At 50.7% G+C, this 21883-nt stretch overlaps 2 protein-coding genes across 11 annotated transcripts in view; both read left to right on the top strand.

Annotated features, from left to right (window-relative positions):
• Dlgap4 (DLG associated protein 4) overlaps window positions 1-3270 on the top strand; it is a 177716-nt gene extending 174446 nt beyond the window's left edge. For 9 of the 10 annotated variants that reach the window (XM_063248391.1, XM_063248393.1, XM_063248395.1 and 6 more), the window contains 2 exons: window positions 647-802; window positions 1564-3270. In XM_063248391.1, coding sequence (XP_063104461.1) covers window positions 647-802; window positions 1564-1782 — 375 coding nt within the window. In that variant the 3' untranslated portion in view covers window positions 1783-3270. Of the gene's footprint in view, window positions 1-646; window positions 874-1563 lie in introns of all 10 variants that reach the window. The other variant, XM_063248397.1, reaches the window with a different exon arrangement.
• Window positions 3271-13260: 9990 nt separating this feature from the next.
• Myl9 (myosin light chain 9) lies at window positions 13261-20172 on the top strand. The gene is made up of 4 exons (XM_003467633.4): window positions 13261-13397; window positions 16504-16713; window positions 18478-18639; window positions 19468-20172. The coding sequence occupies exons 2-4, from the start codon at window positions 16530-16532 to the stop codon at window positions 19638-19640; spliced, it is 519 nt and encodes a 172-aa protein (XP_003467681.1). The 5' UTR covers window positions 13261-13397; window positions 16504-16529; the 3' UTR covers window positions 19641-20172.
• Window positions 20173-21883: the final 1711 nt, after the last annotated feature.

Here is a 21883-nt window from a genome sequence, read left to right as displayed (position 1 = left end):
AACAGCCATGCAAGACTTCCAGTCAGCATACTTTCTTAGGTACAGTGTATCATGAGTCTAAGATGACACTCAACAGAAGGTAAAATTCCTTCTCCCTCCTGGTCACCTGTTGGAGGATCTGCCTGCTGGCCCATCAAAGCCTGAGCAGCATTTCCTGTAGAAGTGCACCCCTTGGGGTGGGGAGAGGGGGAAAGCATTTGTCTTCAGGACCTATAGGCAATTGGGGCTTGGGTTGTCAAAGAACAGGAGAGTGGAAGGGAATCAACATGGATTCTGTGACATCCCCACCCAGCTGGGAATGAGTCTGGCTTTCCCCTCCGTTCCGGGGATACCCTGACCAAGGGTTTCTTCTCTGTAAAATGAACCACTGTGGTCTGCCTGCACAAAGACAGAACACCTAAGGCAGGGTGATGGTTTTAGTCTACGTATGTGTGCTGGGCCGACTTCCTTTTCCCAGTGGTCCCCACCAGGGGGACCGGCACCAAGCAGGAGCTGGCTTACTCACTCACACAGACACTGACCTGGATGCTGGGAATGAGGGAGTCAGACTAGGCTTTGAGTCAGAACAGTGCTGACAGGGCCAGGGGACCATAAAGAAAGACAAGGTTACACTTGCCTGGCCCACTGATTCCTGTATGCCCCTTAGAACCCTGACGCCAACCCACGTCCAACAGCCCAGGACCTGGCAGGGTTCTGGGACCTGCTACAGCTGTCCATCGAGGACATCAGCATGAAGTTTGATGAACTCTACCACCTCAAGGCCAACAGCTGGCAGCTGGTGGAGACCCCCGAGAAGAGGAAGGTGAGCATGGAGCAGTGCGGAGGGGAAGTCCAGGGACAAATTCCTGGTCGGCAATAACGCTGCCCACATCGGTCAGTGCTGCTTGGCTTCCTTCTCCATGTGTCGTCTTGAGCTGGGCTCACATCCATCACTGCGCGGGGTCCATGCTTGGCACTTGTCCAGCATGCTGCTCGCTCTGTAGTTGGGGCTGCCCACTGAAGCATGCTCCCCTGCCCTGCATGTTCAGGAAAGGGACTTCCGGGAAACAGGTGCCCACAGCACTAATGTATTGGAGACATGGCTCGTGGAGCCTTGGAGGTTGCACTGTGGTCCGTTCTCCTGGGCCTTGCTGCCAAGACCGGGGTCTAGGCCTGGTGATATCTACTTTTGTTAGACTGTGGCCCTCATAAGTTCTAGTCCCCTAGGACAGCGTGTGAAATGTGACTGGGGAGTCAAAAAACCCTAAATTTTAGTCCTATTTCTGGCTGGGTGATGAAATTCCCTACTGCTCAAAACGGGAATGGGAACAGGTGATCTGTCTGCCTTCTTCTAGAACATTCTAGGACTCTCATAGCTTGCTTTTGGCTCCTGCCTGTGCTATTCCCACTATCATCGCTTCTTGTGGCTTCTTGATTCCAACTGTGTGTTGCTTGTGCCCGGTGCAGGGAGGCTGGGTGGGTGGGTGGGTGGAGTCCAGCCACCAGCATATAGTAGGAGGTAGCATCACAGCAAATGTGGCATCTTTATTTGATTTTTGTTCCCTCCTCACTGTCTCACTAAAGGAAGAGAAGAAGCCACCCCCTCCAGTCCCAAAGAAGCCAGCCAAATCCAAGCCGGCAGTGAGCCGAGACAAGGCCTCAGATGCAGGGGACAAGCAGCGTCAGGAAGCCCGCAAGAGACTCCTGGCAGCCAAGCGGGCAGCTTCTGTGCGGCAGAACTCAGCCACAGAAAGTGCAGACAGCATCGAGATTTATGTCCCCGAGGCCCAGACCAGGCTCTGAGACCATGAAGGAGAAAGGAAATAATTTTAATTAAAAAACAAACAATGCAGATGGAACAAAATTTTATCAACAGTATGGTTATTCTCTCTAGAGACCCTGAGCCAATTTTCAAATTGATGCATACAAGGGCTCACAATTTGGCTTTTTTGGGTCCCTCTCAGCTTTAGGTTATGAAGACTTCACACAGACACACACACAAAACCGTCAACAAAACTAGAAAACTTTTTTTCCCCTCTTGCTGGCCGTGGACAGATGGACTTCAGCAGCTCCCGGCCCGGCCTCAGACTGCGGTCTTTTTACTTGTTCTATCTCCTGAGAACTTAAACTAGCTTGTTTACAAGACAACGACAGTCCAAGGGCAGCCTTGGGCACCTGCCATGTCCCTTCTCTCCCAGCTACCCTGCTCTGACCTTGGATTTTTCATTCTACATTTTTCTTTTCCCTTCAGAGCTCACACAGGGGTCACCATCAAGGCCAGCGGCTTTCTGGTTCAGTCGTTTTTGTGGCTGAGGGCCCAGAGAACAGCAAGATGGACACGCATCCCTCCTCCCCCACTAAGTGCTCATACACGCTTGCACGCGTGCACACAGACGGGCTGCCCTGCGCTGGGACTCGCCAGGCCTAGGCGCGGTCGGGCAGGACTCGCCTCTCAGCTGATGAGCAAAATGTTGGTCTTGGGCAAAATAAGGTGAAGCCACGTTTCCACACTCCAGACTCCAACTGCTTTCTTTCTGTCTCCTTCCTATAGCAGATTTAGGACTCATGGTGGCTTCCAGGAGGTTGTCTGTCCTTGGCCATGCCTGTGTCCAGTCCCCAAGGGCAGGTGGAGGTGTGTACGTATGTGTACATATGCACATAGACCTTAGAGTGTATAAATGCCCATCTGCACACCCATGCCCACCAGCACTGCCACCACCAGTTCTTGGGACCTGGCAGGAGGCGGGTGTGTGAATAGCATATATTTTTACATGTACTATATCTAGGTGTGTGTACAAGTGTGTGTAAAAATATATACCTTGTGTGTACGCAGCCTTTTTTGGGGGGAGAGGGGTCTTACCTCCTATCAGCCCAGCCTCTGAGTTTTCTGTTTTTTGTTTTGTTTTGACCCCAATCATCCCACCCTGCATTCCCACTCCCAGGGTGGCACGAGCCCTGAGCTGCAAAGGCCCAGGTCTGCAGGGCGGGGTGGGGAGGGCAAGGCAAGGGCAGGCAATAGGGGCCGTGTGCAGCAGAGCTCAGCACACGAGGGCTGCTCTATACTGTGTATACAACCCGAGGGCACTGGAGACATCCTCTTGTCTGGTGTGTGCTGCAGGGGTAAACCAAGGGCCTGCTCTGGGGCCCCATTCTAGCTTGGCCGCCCGTCTGTGACCTTGGGCAAGTCACTTGACCTCTGTGTGCCTCAACTTCCTCCTCTGTAAAATGGGGATAGTCCCCGCCCCTCCCTACCTCACAGGCATGTTGTGAGAATAAATGAGGTAATGTGTATCATGGGCTCATGGTGTTATTGCACGGGATGGTTCAGAATGGGGTTAGGAGGGTGGCACTGGACACTCTCACAAAACTAAGCCAGACCCCTCCCCCAAAAGACAGCTCTCTGCAGACAGCTGATGAGTGTAAACTCTAGTTCCAGCTCTGTCAGGTGCTAGCTTTGTGATCCTGGTGAGAAGCCAAAGCACACAGCTCCATCTGGAAAGCAGACGTGTCACAGTTTCCTGTGAGAAGTGTTTCAGGCCAAGTGTTGTAGTGTACACCTGTAACCCCAGCACTTGGGAAGCTGAAGCAGGAGGATCACCACAAATTCTAGGGCAGCCTGGGTTACAGTGAGTTCAGGGCCAGCCTGAACTGCACAGTGAGACCCTGTTTCCAAAAAAAACAGTGCTTCATCAATATTTACTGCAGCAGGAGCCCGGATGGGCAGGCAACTCCCAGACCTGGACTCTCCACACCTGGAAGAGAGGCCAATGTCCGCTACCAGCCACACCTTCCCTGGCAAATGCATAGACCAACTCACCAGGCACAGGCTGCCCGCAGAGTTCACTACGGCCAGGGCACAGAGCTCAAGTGGGTGACAGGCAGCAGAAAGTGCAACACAGCAGAAAGAGGCGGCAGGAAGCAAGCAGCGTGCCAAGCTGGGTCTGCACAGGAACGCTGTGGTCCAGACCAGAGGGGTGGAGAGAGGGCACTGCAGGCAGGAGGTGCCGACCCTGAGCGGTAGGAACAGAGCGTTTAGCAGGTTCTTGGGCCAGGCTCTGGATGTTCAGTCGCCCTCTTCGCTTCCCTAGACCCAGCTAGACACCAGGGACAAGTCAGGGGCCCTCTCAGTTTTCCCAGGCTGCAAAGCCCTTTCCCGCAAGCTCTGCTTTAGTCCTCCCAGCTGTGTGGCCAGACCCCTGTGCTCAAAGCACCTCCCCATGTGTCTGCATACCAGCACATCTATTTTGGTTTTTTTTGAAACAGGGTCTCATCGTGTAGTTCAGGCTGGCCTTGAACTTACTATGTAGTCCAGGCTGGCTTTAAACTATCAGCAATCCTCCTGCCTCAGCCTCCTGAGTGCTGGGATCACAGACATGTGCCATCATGCTAGCTGCAATACAGCTTTGGTGGCTGAGTTCAGTGACCATCGGTGATTCTCAGTGATGTCTGAGGCTGCTGCCTACCTGGATTTAACCTGCCTGGAGACCCAATGTGAGTGTGAAGAGGTTCCAGTTGTGGTTGGGCCAGGCCCACATTTCTACACATAGCACTGAGCCAACTGTTCACAGGTGTGAGTGCAGGCAGGGGAAGAGGCCGAGCTAGACTGAGAGCCACTGGTCAGGAAGCAGCCCAGCCCTATCCTCACTGGACTTCAGGAGCTGAGAGGACACTATGCCCTTCAAAACCTGAGGATTTCTGTTGTGGCACAGGAAGGCCTTGAGGAGAGATCAGGCCTCAGAGAAAGAGGTGCTCACTCGGTGTCAGAAAGGGGCTGGGAGACAGCAGCAGGATCCAGGCTTCTAGGACCAGCACTCCCGGCACAGTGGCAGAGATCCGTCCCCACCCCAACGTGAAGACATTCCTTACCTGACAATACGCTTATTGCCCTAAATTTAACAAAGCAATCTTCTTTGTACCTACACTTCTACCTGGGGGGCACTCAGAGCTTAGGTACTAGTACTACCTAAAAGGCCAAACAAAAAAATGTAACTATCATGAAAAATAAAGGAAAAGAAAACAATGGGGAAAATGTTTTTGATTTAGACATTAGACAAGCATGGTAACCGAAAGGAATGAATGATCCTTCATTGGATCCTATGTGGACTAGGGAAAGCTTAGAGGCCACCGAAACTTGGGGTCCCTGGAGTGTAAGTATCCAAGCGTCTTTTGGACTGTTGTATGATTTGGACTTATCTGTTGTGACTAGGTTGAGAGTAACCATTTTGACAAGCATATAACTTAGATGCTGTCCCATCCCCTATACCCTGTTCCATCAGGCAGACAGCTGTCCTTTCAGGGAAAGCTGACAGCAGCTTCCCAAAGAAGCTGGCAGTGAGTCCTCCGCTTCTGTGGTTCCAAAGCCCAGGCCCTAAAGGAATGGAGAAGAAGTAGGGCAGAGACAGGAAGCACTCACTGGAGGCTGCTGGATGATCAAGGAAGAAACCACGGGGAACAGGAGACTAAGACACCTTGAGTCCCAAGAAGCCCAAACAGAGCGGTATATGTGAGAGCAGGGAGACCCAAGTTTTCTTTCTGGAACTCCCAAGCTTTCCCAGATTTGCCAGGCTCTTAAGAGTCTTAAGGAGTTACCATCTCCTAACACCAGGGCCTCAAGCACAGAACAGCAAAACAAAGTCATTGGTGCCAGTTCTTTGTGGGCCAAGGGCCATGTGGAGCCTTCAAGGGTACATGGTGCCCAGGACAAGCTAACTGAGATTTGTACCAGCAGCAAGGGAACAGCACTCATGATAGAAACCTTAAGATGTGTCTCCTGCCATCTGAATCTGTGACCAAAACCACCATGGTCCCTACTGACAGTCTGGTCCCTCCGCCAAGGGGGATGCATTACTGTGCTAACCCTTCACAGCCTGCCTACTGCCTGCAGGAGAAAAACCTGCTTCTACCCTTGGCCTTGGGGCCACTCCCAGCTCATCTCCAATGCCAGTGGCGCTGCACACTATCCTACAGCCACTACAGCTGAGCACAGGCGCCACATCTCTCCCAGCCACAGCACTTGGTGCCTGCTCTACACTGTGCTACTCTCACTGCTGTGCTATTTCTGCCTGACTTGTTATATGCAAGCGTCTATCTCCACCTAGGGGATGAAGAATCCCTGAGGGCAGGAATCAAGTTTTTGAGTGTGTCTCAGTGCCTAGTCCAGAATGGAGCCTCAAAGAACAGTTTCTAAATGAATGACCTTGGGAGGGAGGGACAGGTGTTTTGCAGGACTGGGCTTTGCGGGATGGGTAGTTCTCTAGGTTGGGGCATCATAGGATAAGAGGAGCACAGAGGCAGAAGCCTGAGGCTATGCTGCTCAGGGAGAGGGCTGCCCTGCAAGGACTTAAGACTGCCAGCACCAGCCTTAAATAGATACATTTCCTGCCACTGTACCCACCCCCCAAGCCCATGAAATGAGAACCTCCAATCCCAGCCTCTGGTGCAACCAGCACTAGGATTCGTTTCCAAAGAATGTTAGCAGAGACAGGCCTGAAGCCCTGTGGCCAACAGGGGACGTGGACAATTAAGGACCCTTATGGCTGAACTGATACTTAAATTCACAACTGTGTCTCTTCGTGAAGCCCACACCCCTCACTAACACAGGCACTTGGATGACTAATGAGCTGTTTCAAAATGAACATACCCACCAACTGATAAGGTAGCAGGGACTCAGGGCTTAGGACCTTTCTATTTGACAACCATAACTGCAATAACTGGATCATCACCAGATGTTAAAAGTAATAGGTAAGAGCAGGAGGTGTAGCTCAGTGGTACAGTACTTTCCTAGCACGTGAGGCCCTGGGTTCCATCCCAGCTTTGCAAAAGCAAGAAAGAGCAATGGGTGAACATTTGATGAGGAATCAAATATTCAGTCTCAAAGCATCCCACAAATTAATTAAGAATAAGTTAATTACAAAAGGAAAAAGTACTACTTAGGTTGGATAAACCCATTTATCTAGACACTATTTTAAGTAGGTGGTCAAAGTTTATGAGTAATAGGAATGACAAATATATCTCCATCCAAAAAAAAAAAAAAACCTACAAAATGCAAAACTAGCACAATTTCTTCAGGCTACAAAGGTATGCAGATGCTATCTTCAAGCAGAAAAGCCACAGTTAATTCCGTATTTACTGGAAAAAACGTTTACTGTAAAATCAGGAATGAGACAAGGATGTCCTTCCTCATTGCTTGCATTCGACACTGGAGGCTCCACCCAAACCAGGGTAACTAGAGACTAATATAAATAAAGGCATCCAGATTGGAAATTAAGAAATAAAACGTGATAAGATTTTTCAGACACAAAACTCTAAGGTATCTACAAAAGAACTATTAAAATAGTAAATGACTTTAGTAAAGTTTGCTGGATACACTACTGGATATAAAAATCAATTATATTTCTATACCCTACTGTAATATAATAAGTGTTTAGTCTCTGTTGCTTGTTCCCTGCACAAAAGAGAGAGAGAGAGAGAGAGAGAGAGAGAGAGAGAGAGAGAGAGAGAGAGAATGGCGCCTCCATCAAGATTCCCACATCACGCAGGATGTGGGGAGCTTCTGACTGGGGAACACTGAGCCGTTGGGGGCGCAGCAGCCGGGAGGGCCCGGAAGCTCTGTGTACTGTGACCGGGTACCCTGCCCTGTGCACCAGGCCCCAAACTGTATCCTTTATAGTATACTTGCAACAGCAGTTATCTGTTAATCTGAGTATTCTAGCAAATTATTAAGCTAGGAGAAGGTTGTGGGAATCTTTGGTAATCACTGATTTGCAGCAGTCTTGGACAGAAGCACTGGTAACGTGAGATCCTAATACTTGTGATTAGCGTCTGAAGTGAAAACAGCCTTGTGGGACCGAGGCTCTAAACCTGTGGTGTCTGATGTGAACTCCAGTTAGTGTCAAAAAAGAACTGAATAGTAAGATAACCAGTGGGTGTCCAAAGAATTGAACAATTGGTTGATGCGAGGGAAATCCTATTTGGTGTAAGAAATACCATGCATAATAGTTCAGCTACCAATGAACAATCCAAAAATGATACTGAGTAAACAATTTCAGGTACAACAGTATTCAAATGAATACAATACTGAAAAATAAGTTTAATAAAATTTGGGGCCCTGAAAACTATTTTAAAATCTTCAAGCTGGGTGTGGTGATGCATGCCTATAATCCCAGCACTCCGGAGACCTGAAGCAGGAGGCTCCTTACAAATTCTACGTTAGCCATAGTGACATAATTGTCCTAGTCAGTTCTTCTTCCTCGTATGCCAAGACAGAGACTGCCTAAAGGTCATAAACATTACAACAAGCCTGTGCTAAAAAACCAGGGGCTAGGCCAAAGAGACAGAAATTCTCATCCCCAATAAACTGAAAAGTTAGAATTTCACAACTGACTCAAATTCCAGAAGCCAGCTACACCTGGAAGACATCTCTGAAAACTATTCAGTTCCGCAGTATTCAAAATACTAGCAATAAAGCTACTTGCCATAAACAATGTATAAGCATAACCCAGGAATTAAACTTTAAAAAAAAAAAAAAAAGAAAAAGAAAAGATGCTTAGGGCTGGGGATTTAGCTCAGCGGCATAAGCACCTGCCTTGCAAGTGTGTGGTCGTGAGTTCGATCCCTGGTACCGATAAAAACGAAAAAGACAAAAAAAGAATACACAAAAAGATAGCATGGAATTACAACTCTATGAACTCCAACAGGCAAGGAAAGCAATTAGAGGAAGAAAAAAGGAACAAACAACAAGAAAATAACATGATAAACAAGTCGATACATATTACTTATAACCATCAATGTAAATGGTCTCAATTCACCAGTAAAAATAGACTGCCATAGTGAATCAAGATGAAGATCCAACAATATGCTGCATACAACAAATACATTTAAAATTTTTTTTGTCTTTTTGAGACAGGGTCTCACTATGAAATTCAGGCTGGCCTTGGGCTCACTTTGTAGCCCAGGCTGGCCTTGAACTTGTAAGGATCCTCCTTGATAGTACCAAGTTCGAAAGTATAGGCAACAACTGTGAAAACAGTAAGATTCATTATGACGCCCATTCTGGTTGACTATTATCTTCTTTTGAAGTCCTGTAATAGCTCCAATATTTTGGTTTTATTGGTTTTGTTCTTTACTGTTTTGTTCAATTTTATTATAACTGATGATATAGGCAATTCTTTTTAAGATAGCAAAAGGCATTATGGTAACCATTGTTGATCACCTTGTATTCTGGGGGTTTTTTGTTTTTTGTTTTTTTTTGTCTTTTTCATTTTTATCGGTACCAGGGATCGAACTCACGACTGCCTGCTTGTAAGGCAGGCGCTTATGCCGCTGAGCTAAATCCCCAGCCCCTTTGTATTCTGTTTTTACATTATGTACTATGCCCATCCTTTTGATTTGACTGACTCTGTTTTGTTATGTCACATTTGGTTTTATTCTCTCCAAAAAAAAAGTAATAAGAACTGTGGGAGTAATAAAACTCAAAATGTGTAACTGTCATTGTAAAAAAGAAAGGAAAAGAAAGTGCTCTAAAGGATATAACTGCATGTATATTTAAGTGTACAAAATAGATAACCATATTACTGAGTTTTGTTGGATCATTGAACAGAACTGTTTGCAGTCTCACTGTTTGAATGTCCACTTTATATGCTTTAATTTTGTAACTTGAACCACTATTTCTAAAATGACAATATGTAATCTATTAACTAGTGATTTCCTGTTTATTTTTTTGAAATTCTGTATAACTTGTACCCTTTTTGGTTTTTTCTTTTTTTTCATTTAAAAAAAAATTTTTTAAAAGCAGCAATAATATTTTTCAAAATGCAGAAAAAAAAGAACTGAAACTATAAATTTCCTAGAATAAAACAGTAAATTTCCAAGACCTTAAACTAGGCAATAGTTTCTTGTATGTGTCACTAAAACCAATCAAAGAAAAAAACTGCAGTTGAAAACATTTGTGATTCCAAAATCAGTAACGTGAAGCCAGTATGGTGGTGCATGCCTAAAACCCCAACACTGGGGAGGCTGAAGCAGGAGGATCACTGTGAATTCAAGGCCAGTAAGGGTTACACAGTGAGTCCAAGGAAAGCCTGAACCACATGAGACTCTGTCTCAAAGGAAGGAAAGAAAAGAAATGTCAGATGTGGCAGCACAGGTCTGTGATCCCAGCTCTCCGGAGGGTAAGGAGCGATGATCAATGAGCGATCAAAGTCAGCCTGAACTACAGAGATCCTCTTCCAGAAACAAAAAGACAGAAATGAAAGAAAAAGAAAAGATAACCACAAAATGGAAGAAAGCATTTGTAAATCATATATATAAATTATCCAAAATATACAATCTCTCAACAATAAAAAAAAGTTTTAAATGAGTAAAAAGTCTAAATAAATGTTTCTCTAAAGAACATACACTAATGTCCAAGGCCCTTCAACACCATTATTCATTTGGTAAAGGCAAAGCAAAACCACAGCTGGGTTTGGTAGCACACACCTGTGAGCCCACCTGTAAACCCAGAATCGGGAGCGGTGAAACCGGACTGCAAGTTCAAGGGGGCCTGAACGCTGAGCGACACTTTTGGAAAGAAAAGAGAAAGCGTTGCACACATCAGTAGACGGCTAGACTCACTGACAACAAGCGCTGGTGGCAAGTGGAGAAGCTGGAACCCTCCTTACACAGCGCCAGTGAGAACCGATGAGGGGCTGCAGGAGGTCAATCACAGGAGCCCAAGGCACAGCGCTGTCTGGTGCTGAGCTTCGCCAAAAGCCCAGGCCAAAGGCTTGGCTCCTGGGGGGCATCACCCGAGGCACAAGGTGTAAGAGGCAGCACCGATGGGGGCGCCCCAGGGCTGTGCAGGTGAGTCCGGGAAGGGTTGAGGGACCCAGGGACCCCCTTTGCTCACTTGCTCCTCACTCAGCTCCCGAGCTGGGTTTATTCTGCTCCTAAAATGATGGAGCACCGCACCGCGAGAAACCCAGAAAAAAGGAGCCGCCACGTCCTGGCCTGGAACACCCAGCACCCCCGCAGCACGGGCCATTTAACTCAAGGCCTCACACATATTTGGCAAATGTTCCAGTGCTGTTACATCCCCAGCGCTTTTTACTGTATTTTGAGACAGGGTCTTCTTACAGTGCCCAGGCTACCTTGAATGTGTGATCCTTCTGCCTCATCCTCCTGTGTAGCTAGGATTATGGGCATGCCCACCACACCTGGCAACCTCTAAAACTGTGAGTCAAAATAAATCTCAATTATCTCAAGTATTTATCATAGTAACCAAAAGCTAAGGCACCCAGCAGTTCCATTCTTAGGTATATCCCTGAGAAAGTAAGAAACATAACATCCACACATAAACGTGCATGTAAATGTTTGCCGCAGTGCTACGCACGGCAGGCGTAAGTGGAAATGAGAGGGGCCCGGTGGCTGCCAGGGGCTGAACGGGGGAAAAGGGGGAACACCTTTCATTTCCACTTATGCCTATTAAGCACAGTACCACTGCAAACATCTCCATGCACGATAATGTGTACAGGGTTCCTTTTGGGGGCAAGAAAAGTGTTCTGGAATTCTAGTTATGATACACTACTTGTAGATTTCAAAGATGATCATTATGGTACATAAACTACATTGATTTAACTTTTTCTTTAAAAAACACTCATGAAATGGGAAAAGTATTCGTAAACCATTATTTGATAAAGGATTAATATTCAAAATATATAAAGGAGTCGGGGATTTAGCTCAATGGTGCCGCACCTGCCTAGTAAGCATGAGGTCCTGGGTTTGATTCCTGGTACATCCCCAAATACATACATATCAACACCACCAAAAACTCATTTTTAAAAATGGCCTAAAGGGGCTGGGGATTTAGCTCAGCGACATAAGCACCTGCCTTGCAAGCAGGCAGTCGTGAGTTCGATCCCAGGTACCGATAAAAAAAGAAAAAGACAAAAAAAAAAAAAGCCTGAAGAGTGGCTGGGGATATAGCTCAGCGGCATAAGCACCTGCTTGGTAAGCACAAGGTTGTGAGTTTTAATCCCCGATATAAAAAAAAATTAAAAATTAAAAAATAAAATGGCCAGCGGCTGGGGATTTAGCTCAGCGGCATAAGCGCCTGCCTTGCAAGTGTGTGGTAGTGAGTTCGATTCCTGGTACCGATGAAAAAGAAAAAGACAAAAATAAAATAAAATAAAATGGCCTAAAGTACTGGGTATGGTGGTGCAAGCCTGTAATCCTAGCACTTAGGAAGCTGAGGCAAGAAGATCACCTTGACTTCAAGAGCAGACTGAACTACAAGACCAGACTGTGTCTCAAGAAAACAAAATAATAATTATTTGAAAAATGGATAAGTGGAGCATACAAAGAGAGCTGTAGCTTTTTAAAATGGGAGTATGGCGTGTAGGGAGTAGGGTTTGGGAGCGATCAGAAGTTTTGTTTTGGACACATTAATTGAAAAAAACTTTACTGTAAAATAATTTGACTTACAATAAAGTTACAAGTTTGTATGCTCCGACTAAAAACGTTGGGATCAGGCCTCGCAAGCGCAAGGTCCCGATTTCGATTCCCGCTTTTTAAAAAAATCTAAAATCTGAAAAGCCCGCGGGGTCAACCTCGGTACACTGTCTCACGCTGATTCCGATTCATCCGCAAACCCCACTGGCTGCATCGCGAACTCCCGAGCCCGCCCTTTCTCACCCCTCTCCACCTGAGAGCCTGAACCGGCAGCGCCTCCAGCTTCACGCGCGCCCCACACCTCGGGCAGGCCATTCGCCCCTCGGCCTAGCGGCTTGCAGCCGCCGATGGGATGAGTCCCTGCAGCTTCCCAGCCCCTGCGCCCTCCTCCCGCTCCCCCCAGCACCTTGACTCCCATCTGGCAACTCCACACAGGGCTCCCTGCGCGGCTGTCACTTCCCGGGAAGTCGCCCGGCCGCCGGACACTCTGCACCAACGCCAGCGCGCCCCACCGCCCCGCCCCGCCCCGCCCCGGGCGAGCGGCAGGTGGCCTCGACGCCGCCGACGAGCACCTTAGGGCGGGTGTCCGGCCCTGGTGCCTGCGGCACGCCCTCCCCTCGGCCGGGACGGGCCACGCGGGGCTGGAGGACACCTGCCTCCGGCGGGGAGCGGCAGCCCGGCCTTGGGAACGGGCCGGCGGGGGTCGCGGCTCGGCCTCCCGCCTCCAGGGCCCCGGCGCTCCTCGCTGCCCAGCAGTGAGCAGTCAAGAACGGGGGCTCGCCCGGGAGCGCGCCCACTCTGCCCGCAGACCAAGGCCAAATAAGGCCGGGCCGCCCGGCCGCGCCCCTGCGCACATTCTTCTGCCTTCTAAGGCCCGGCCGCCCGCTCGCCCCGCCCCCGGCCCGCCCCGCTCCGCTCCGCTCCAGACCCCGCGTCCCAGCAAAGTGCCGCCAGCTGAGAGCACCGCGCCGCACGCACCGTCTCCGCACCAGGTGAGAGCCCGCGCCGCGTCAGCCTCGACAGCTAGGTGCTCTGATGGGCCGACCCGACCCACCACCCCGGGACTGCAGGAGGGCGTCGTCACGGGTCCGCTAGAGGGGGCAGAGGCGCCGCCGGGGCTGTGAGTTTGCGGGGTCAGACCCGGGCTCTGAGACCTTTCATGGGTCCTCTGCAACAGTGGCTCTTTGTCTCCAAGCCCAGAGCTGGGGCTGTCCAAGTACAAGGCTGCGAGCAGGGGGCTGTGAGGAGGCCTAGACAAACCTGCCAGGCTCCAGGCCCCTTTAGAGAACACAGCCTTCTTCCTCAGCTCCACTCCCCTGGGCAGGGGAGAGGGACGGTGACCACAGGACCCCCTCAACACACACAAGTGCTGTGTGCTACAGGCAAAAGCTTCCCGTCTGGACCACGTTCCCAGCTGTTGGGGGGGGGGGTCTTGGCAAGGCCCCTGGCAGACTCACACCTAGAGGGGAACAAGGAAAGGACTCCAGGGAGGTCCTTGCTCCAGCAACTGCTTTCAGAGAATTCGGATACTTGGCCTCAGAGGTGCTATGGTTAGGAGCAGGGCCCTGCACTGCCCAACCTTGGGCGAGGTAATGAGGTCTGACTTCTGCCCAGCTTTCTGCTGTTAGGGTGAGACCTCAGACACCTGTGGGATGACATCAACAGCCAGGCCAAGTACCAGCACTCTGATCCTTGGTTTCTAGGACCCTGACAACTGATGGTTCCAGGGCTATGGCCCAATCCTAGAAACTTGAGTCCTTGGCCCCACAGGCACAACAGGTGCTTCCTTTGTTCTGCCCTCCATAGCAACCAGGGCCAGGCTTTGGACCCACTGACCCAACCTAGCCCCAGGTCTAGGCCTCCAGCTGACTCTAAGCTCACACACTTCCCTTCTGGGGCCTGTTTTCCTTACTGCAGAGAGCAAACGCCATCCCCTGCTTCCCACAACTGGCCAGGGACACAGTGGCCAGTGCAGGGCTCTTGCCACATTCTGGCCTCACGTGTGAGACCCTGAAGGCCAAGGGGCAGGAGGGCTCAGTCACTGCACTGGGTGCCACTGGCCCTTCCTGTCCTGGGGCTGTGAGACCAGAGGGGGCTGGTGATGATGAGGACCACCTCAGCAGGGCACAGTGGACTTCTCTGTGGGCAGCCTTCTGTGAGTGCTGAGAGTCCACATTCCCTGAGAACACTGAGCTCAGAAGGATCAGGCACCTCCAAGCCATAGAAGAAGAGGGGGCCACAACTGCACTCCCTGCCCTTAGTCCTCCTCACTGCCCTCCTGGCCCTGGGTGAGACTGGCTTCCTCAAGAAACTGCAGGCCTGGTGGGTGTGACTAGATGGGGCCTAGGCAGCCAGTCTCTAAAACTATATGGACAGATGTGACTCTGGAAACTTGCTGGAGCTGGTCAACCGTCAGTTCAGGGTTTAAGATCTGGTTTTGGTTTTGGTTTTTTGATAGTAATGCTTTGTCATTCAGGCTGGGCTTGAATTTACTATATTGACCAGGCTGACTTCAAACTTGAAGCAGTTCTTTATCTCTGCCTCCAGAATGGCTGGGATTACTGGAATGCACTACCACTCCCTGCCAGGGTTTAAGATTTTCAAAGCCCAAGGTCTAACTGGACATGTGGCACACACTGTAATCCCAGCTACTTGGAGGGCTGAGGCAAGAAGATCCCTTGAGCTCGGGCAAGTTGGAGATCACCCTGGGCAACATAGTGAGACCCTATTGTTTAAAAAATCTGATGTCCACAAATGACTGAACATGGTTATGGGATGAGACCTGAAAACAGCTTGGAGAACACTCGCAGCCACACAGTTTGGAGTGAAAAGCAGGTGGCATGGGCGGGGGAGGTTTCCTGGAGACCCTGGACTGAAGGAATTGTGCAAAGGAAAGAAGGGGCCAGGCATCCTGGGGCCTTCACCAGCCAAGAGAAAGCAGGCAGTAGGTCTTCAGGCACTTAAACCTCACAGACTAGCAAAGGGACAGGGAAAGAGTCCCTCGTCTGGCCTGTTTCCCCATCTCTCCATCCCTCCTCTGGCCTGTTTCCCCATCTCTACATCCCTCCTCTGGCCTGTTTCCCCATCTCTGCAATAAGGCAGCTGACCTCACAGTTGGTTCTTTAACAGCTTCCACAGCACGCACCCCCCCCACGCCCCCACCCACCACCCACCCCCACCCACCCCCACTTGCAGGGGAGGAAAACGATGCTGGGGAGAACAGCAAGGCAGGGGAGACTCAAGGCCTGGGCTGGACAGGGAAGTGCTTGTAGGAAGTGGGGGTGGGAGTGGCTGGGTCAGCAGATGGCAGCAGAGAGGTCACAGAGGAACACAGAAGGGCTTAGACAGGCCAGGCTGATGGACCTGACTTGTGGCCAAGTGACAAGAGCAGGTCTGTATCCAAATAGGATAAAAAAAAAGCTGGCTGGAGGCTTAAAAAGAGGCGGGGCCTTGCACGGATGTGACAAAAATCTGGGGTTCCTAGTCTGGCAGCCTTATCCTTGGCTATGCACAGGGAATGGAGGCTTCGAGGGAGCTGGGAAGCAGGTGTAGCTGCCCAGAGCCTTAGAGCCTTGGCAGAAAGATGGAGACCAAAAGGCCTGGAAGGAGGAAGAGGAATGTCAGGAATGCAGGGTGCCTGGAAGGCAGCCCAGCCAGAGCCCTTGCTGCCTCCTCATCACCCCACCCTGTCACTTGGACAGGAAGATGGGCAGTGTAAATGCTATTAGGGATTAACAGAATACAGCATGTTAACAGTTGGTACCAAGCCCAACTCTTCAAGGGTTTTACCCAGTCAAAGCAAAAACAGCTTATTCCATGCCTGGCACCATTCCAGTGCTCTTCAGAAACTAAGTGTTAATCACTGCTGCTGGGCATTCACGTCCCCCCACTCCCATATGAGGGCACCCAGGCTGCGAGAGGTTAGGGAAATTTGAAAGTCCTGAGCCCAGGCCTACCTGTCTACTTTGGGGAAGAACTGGGTGGAAGAAGCCCACGCGCGTGGGCAGCCCTGAATGCCAGGCCTAGAGTGAGAGCCACCCCCGGGGGAGACAGGAAGATCCCCTGGCTCAGAGTCATCCCCCAACCCCATTCTTGCAGGGCAGCCCCACCCACCTGAAGCCAAGATGTCCAGCAAGCGAGCCAAGGCCAAGACCACTAAGAAGCGGCCACAGCGAGCTACATCCAATGTTTTTGCAATGTTTGACCAGTCCCAGATCCAGGAGTTCAAGGAGGCCTTCAACATGATTGACCAGAACCGTGATGGCTTCATTGACAAGGAGGATCTGCATGATATGCTGGCCTCACTGGGTGAGTAGGGCTCATTTCTGGCAAAATACTTCCTGTGCAGGGAGACCTGCAGTTTACACCTAGGGAGCAACTGCCTCACTCCGTCCATTTCAACAGTGACAGTTCACTTAGAGAAAGGGGTTAGCAGCTAAATGAAAATTTCAACTGCAGGGGTTGCACTGTAGAGATAATGAAACAGATACCTGAAGGAAGGCCAGTGCACCTCCTCTTTGACCCAAGGAGGGCTCAGGAGTTAAGTCCAGCTTGCTGCTATTCAAATAGGCAGAATGAGGCCTGGGCCTCCAAAGACCACACTCACATTCCTTCCCATGTTCCAGCTACAGCCACCCTTGGCCCCAGTTCCTGGCACAGACTTCATCTGGCTGATAGCACCTGGACCAGACCCTGGTAGAGACAAAGGGTCAGCATCAGAGGAGTCATGCAATGCCCAAGCCACCAGCATTAGGCCAGACAGCCCAGGATCAGCTCACACTCTGCCCCTGCCTATTGCTCCTTGGGCAATGGGTGTTTGCAGACAACTTTGAGCAACAATGCCCGCACTTGGTGCTGACCTCCTGGCTTCAGGCCAGGTTCACCCATGGCCTTCCTTCTTCCAGGAAGTTGCCCAGCAAGAAGTGGTCTCCTAGCAGAGCTCTCCTTTGGGGTCCTCCAGCTTAATAGGAGAGGACTAAGGCCACGAGAGGGCTGGTCCTAATTGCTCTCCACCCCATCTTGATGAGGTCCTAGCTGTTCCAGGCTTTAGCTTCCCTGCCCATACCACTGGAACACAGCAACATGAAGGCTCCTATCCATTTGCAAGGCAGCACCTTGCACCCAGGCCTCACACTTGAGACCTGAACAGTCTCACATATGTACCCAGAAAGATGTGACCACGTAGCCCAGGTCACTGGACCCACAGTCTTCCAGTTAAGAACATAGTTCTCACCAGACATGGTGGTACATGCCCAGAATCCCAGCATTCCAGAGAGAAAGGCAAGAGGACCACTGTCAGTTCAAGGCCAGCCTGGGCTATATAATGAGTTTAAAACAAAACAACATACCATCCCCACGTTAAAGAAAAACCAATAATACAAGTAATTAATAAGCTCTATAGGAATTATCTTGATGGTTAAAACAATCCTCTTGGGGATATGACTAACATTCCCAGTTTATAAATAAGGAAACTTATTTATAAGTTAAGGTTAAGTAATCTATCCAAGGTCTCCTAAATGGCAGAGCGGCATAGGAGGCAGCAGTTGATTCCAGAGTCCAAGAACGGTGCTAATGGTTGTTAGGAGCATGTTGCAAAAACTGTCTCGTTCATCTTCACAATTCTCCTGAGACACACAGCAAACAGAGGCACAGAGCTGGGACTCAAACCTAGGCCTGTGTGCCACCAAAGCTCACTGACTGAACCACTTTAGAAACTGCATCTGGAAAATGTGGAGTCAGGCTGCCTGAGTTCTGGGGTCAGCTCTGCTGCTTAACTGCTCTTTGACCTTGGAAAGCTGCCTCGCCTCGTGCCTCAGTTGCATAGCTGTAAAGTAGGGTATAATGCTTCCTTCACAGGGTGGTGACAGTGCAATGCAGTAGGACACCTGGGGCAACAGTCAGCAGGCACGGCAGCTACCCCCTGCTATGCCAACAGCAGCCAGGACAGGGCTGGGAGCGTGGGAGCCACTGCCCGGAACCACGCTTCCCAGAACTCACCATCGGGAGAGTCTGGGGGGTCAGGATCACCCAGACCAGGGACAGCAGGGACCAATGCCCCGTGTGCCACCACAGGGAAGAACCCCACGGATGAGTACCTGGAAGGCATGATGAGCGAGGCCCCAGGGCCTATCAACTTCACCATGTTCCTCACCATGTTTGGGGAGAAGCTGAATGGCACAGACCCTGAGGACGTGATCCGCAATGCCTTTGCCTGCTTCGACGAGGAGGCCTCAGGTCAGCAAGGCAGGCAGGGGTGGGCACCACATTGGCACATACAGGTAGACCAGCTGGGGACACATAAAAGGGGCCCCTGTCTAGAGGCCAAACACAACACGTCACCAGCTCCCAGTTCTGCTGCCAGCTATCAAAGCCCAGCAGCTTTATGTTCTCCCCTCAAAATGGTAACACAAAATGGCCCACATCCTCAGCCTCCTACTTCCTCTGCTCACCTGCTGGCCCAACACACACTCCCTCTGTTTTAGAGCTTTCTGGAAACAAAACCACTTCATGCCTGTATTGCCAACAAGGTTCAAAACCCACCCCCACCCCTGGATCACCCTCCTCTCTCACCCTGAGTTTTTCCCAGAGACAGGCAGAATAACAAGGGCAACTAACTGAGGCTGCGCCCTGGGCCCACCACGTTCAGAACATTTTCCTACTACAGACAGCCCCCCACCATGGTCTTCATCCTCATTTTCCAGATCAAGTAAGCCCAGAGAGGTAAAGTACTTGTCTAAGGCCATAAACAAAGAAAAATGGAGATCAAGGTTCCAACTCACCCACACCAGCTCGAAGTGGGACTACACAGCTCAGCTGCGCCCACAGCCCACACTCCCAGAGAAACACCCTGCAGACAGGCCCTCCACTCAGCTCCCCTCTGAGACCCTCCATGACCCCTCCTACCTGTGCCCTCAGTCCATCTCACCAGAGCCCAGGGAGGTGGCTTCCTGGCCCCATCTCCAGCCATGAGATCTCCAAGGGACAGCAGGGCTGAGGGGTGGGGGTACTCGGTGTGTCCAGCCTGAGTCCCTGCTCTCAAGGTCCCCCCCACCCTACCCCCAGGCTTTATCCATGAGGACCACCTACGGGAGCTGCTCACTACCATGGGCGACCGCTTCACAGATGAGGAAGTGGATGAGATGTACCGGGAGGCACCCATCGACAAGAAAGGCAACTTCAACTACGTGGAGTTTACCCGAATCCTCAAACATGGCGCCAAGGATAAAGATGACTAGGCTCCCGCACCCTCCCAGTGCCAGCCCCACCCTATCACTGCTCCCCACACACTTATGTCTGCCAGCTCCCTGCCCACAAGACCCCGAGGGTTCCCACGGGAGGAAATGGGCCCAGGGAGCACAGGGCCAGGAGAGGGGCACACAAGTGGCCTGAGGCAGGTGCTCCACCCTGACACAGACCCAAGGATATCCCTGAGCCCTACAGCAAAGACCACTGTCCGGGGAGAGAAGCCAGAGGACAGGCCCAGGAGGCACAGGAAAAGGTCCCTCGAGAGAGTTCAGCCATTGGCCATGGCCTGCCCACTGCTAGGATAACCACTGGTCCCAGGAGGAAGGGGCCCTGTTCCCTGGTGTCACATACCATTCCACCTGCATCCTCACACAGACACTGCACTCACGCCCTGCTAGGGCTAGGGCAGCAGACTCCAGAGCACAGCAAACCACACTACGCAGGGGGTGAGCTCGGAAGGCTGCACAAAGAAGGATGTGTGCCCCCTGGAAGGTGAAGTCTCCAATAGAAAACTGAGCACTGCCTCGGCTCTGTGTCTGTGATTGGGATGAAATCAGGGACCCTGGACTCCAAATACCTGCCTCCCACCCCAGTGGCTGCCCTGATCACCCACGTCCTGGCCCAAAGCATCCTCATTTCATATGGGCCCTGAAGCTCAGGGATATCCGGGGAGGGGGAGGGCAGAGTGAGGAGCCAACAGCCAGGCCAGAAGAGAGGCTGGGCCTCTGGGAGCAGGGGTCAGGGTCAGCTCTCTAGATCACATCACTGCTCTGGGAAAGCCAGGTGGTCCCCGGAACAAGGGAGGCCTTAGAACAGTGATGAGACACAGGTACTGCACAGCTTGAGGTGGAGCCCAGAGTGACTGGTCACCAGCTCTAGCTGTCTCCCTCATCCATCAGCTCTGGGCAGTGACAGTGGGAAAGGTGGATGTGAACCAGGCCATAGCCTTCCACACCTGTCTAAATGCACGGCAGGCACTTCTGCCATGTCTGAAGGGTGGAGACATGGACGACCCTGCAGGGAGCGTGAGGGCAGCAGTACTGGTTGGACAGAAGAGAGGCAGGACTGCCTGAGCTCTCACAGAAGGTCTGTGGCAAAGAAGGGTTATAAAGGTCGCAGCTGACCCTGGCAAAGTTGGAGCAGCTGCTGGACCCAGCATGGTCCTGCTGACTTGTATAGGGGTCACTTAAAGCAAGAAGCCACAGCACAAGGCCACGGCCCAAGACCATGCCCAGAGAGTGCTAAACAGCAAGAGGACCCCAGGCCCTGGCTGGGCCGTGTGCAACTCTTCTCCTTCCAAACAGACCCAAAGTCCCTGTTTCCCCAGGCCAACCCGTCAGGGTCCAAATCATGCTCACTTAGTCTAGGCCCAGACTCAGCCCCAGCTACATCCCTGCCTGCAGGGCCCAGCCTGGCCACTTGTCCCAGCAGGGTGAGGGCGTACTGAGTGACCATAGCACCAGACTCAGTCCCCATGGCAGAACTACTGTTGTACCTCAGGCCGACCAGGAAGATGACAGGGGCGTTACAGACAAACCTCCCCCAGCATCCAAGTCCTTGGCATCCATCCATCCACCCACGTCCCAGGATGATGGGAGAAGATAGAAGCAATCCAGCCTCAGGTCTGAGCCAGCCTGGGCTGAAAGGCCTGGAGCAGAGGAGGGAAAGTTGCCATTTGTAACTGGTAGCACAGAAGCCAGGGATCCTGTGGGACAGTGAGGCCTTGGGTACAAGGACTAGAGCAAAAGCACACTGGAACTCAGAGCTGGGGAAGGAGGCAGCTGCTTGTGCCATGAGCCAGTGGATTAACATCTTAGCAGCTTTTCAGAAGACGAGAAAATTTAAAAGATGCTAATAGGCTCATCTCAGGTTTGAGAGGTAACAATGAGGCACCGCAGAACTTTCCAAGTCTGGTACAAACCCAGAAGTAACAAAGGAAAAGAATGACAGATTTAAATACATGAAGTCTAAATATTTCCTGTAGGGCTCAAGAAACCATAAGCAAAGTTAAAGCCAAATGCGAACAGGGAAAAGAACATACAAGAAAAAAACCTGTTAAATGACACTAATGTATACAAAACTTCAACAATTCAATAAGAAAAAGACAATTTAGCAGGGAAAAAAAATGGGAAAATAACATGGTGGGACATGCAAACACTTATGCACATTATAAGAGCTCAGCAACTTTTTTTTTTTTTTTTTTTTTTTGTGAGACAGAGTCTTGCTATATAGT

This window comes from Cavia porcellus, unplaced genomic scaffold (genome assembly GCF_034190915.1).
Source record: "Cavia porcellus strain 051 isolate PalLab524CR breed Dunkin Hartley unplaced genomic scaffold, mCavPor4.1 scaffold_5, whole genome shotgun sequence".
NCBI classification, from domain to species: Eukaryota; Metazoa; Chordata; class Mammalia; order Rodentia; family Caviidae; genus Cavia; species Cavia porcellus.
Note: the sequence above shows the minus strand (reverse complement) of the source record. Positions and strands in the feature narration are given on the sequence as shown.

Bases quoted from the DNA above. Each gene is read 5' to 3' on its own strand.
- Myl9 (XM_003467633.4), top strand. From the start codon at position 16,530: ATGTCCAGCAAGCGAGCCAAGGCCAAGACCACTAAGAAGCGGCCACAG. The intron at 16,714-18,477 runs GTGAGTAGGGCT...GTGCCACCACAG, and splicing joins TGATATGCTGGCCTCACTGG to GGAAGAACCCCACGGATGAG. The intron at 18,640-19,467 runs GTCAGCAAGGCA...CCCTACCCCCAG, and splicing joins CTTCGACGAGGAGGCCTCAG to GCTTTATCCATGAGGACCAC.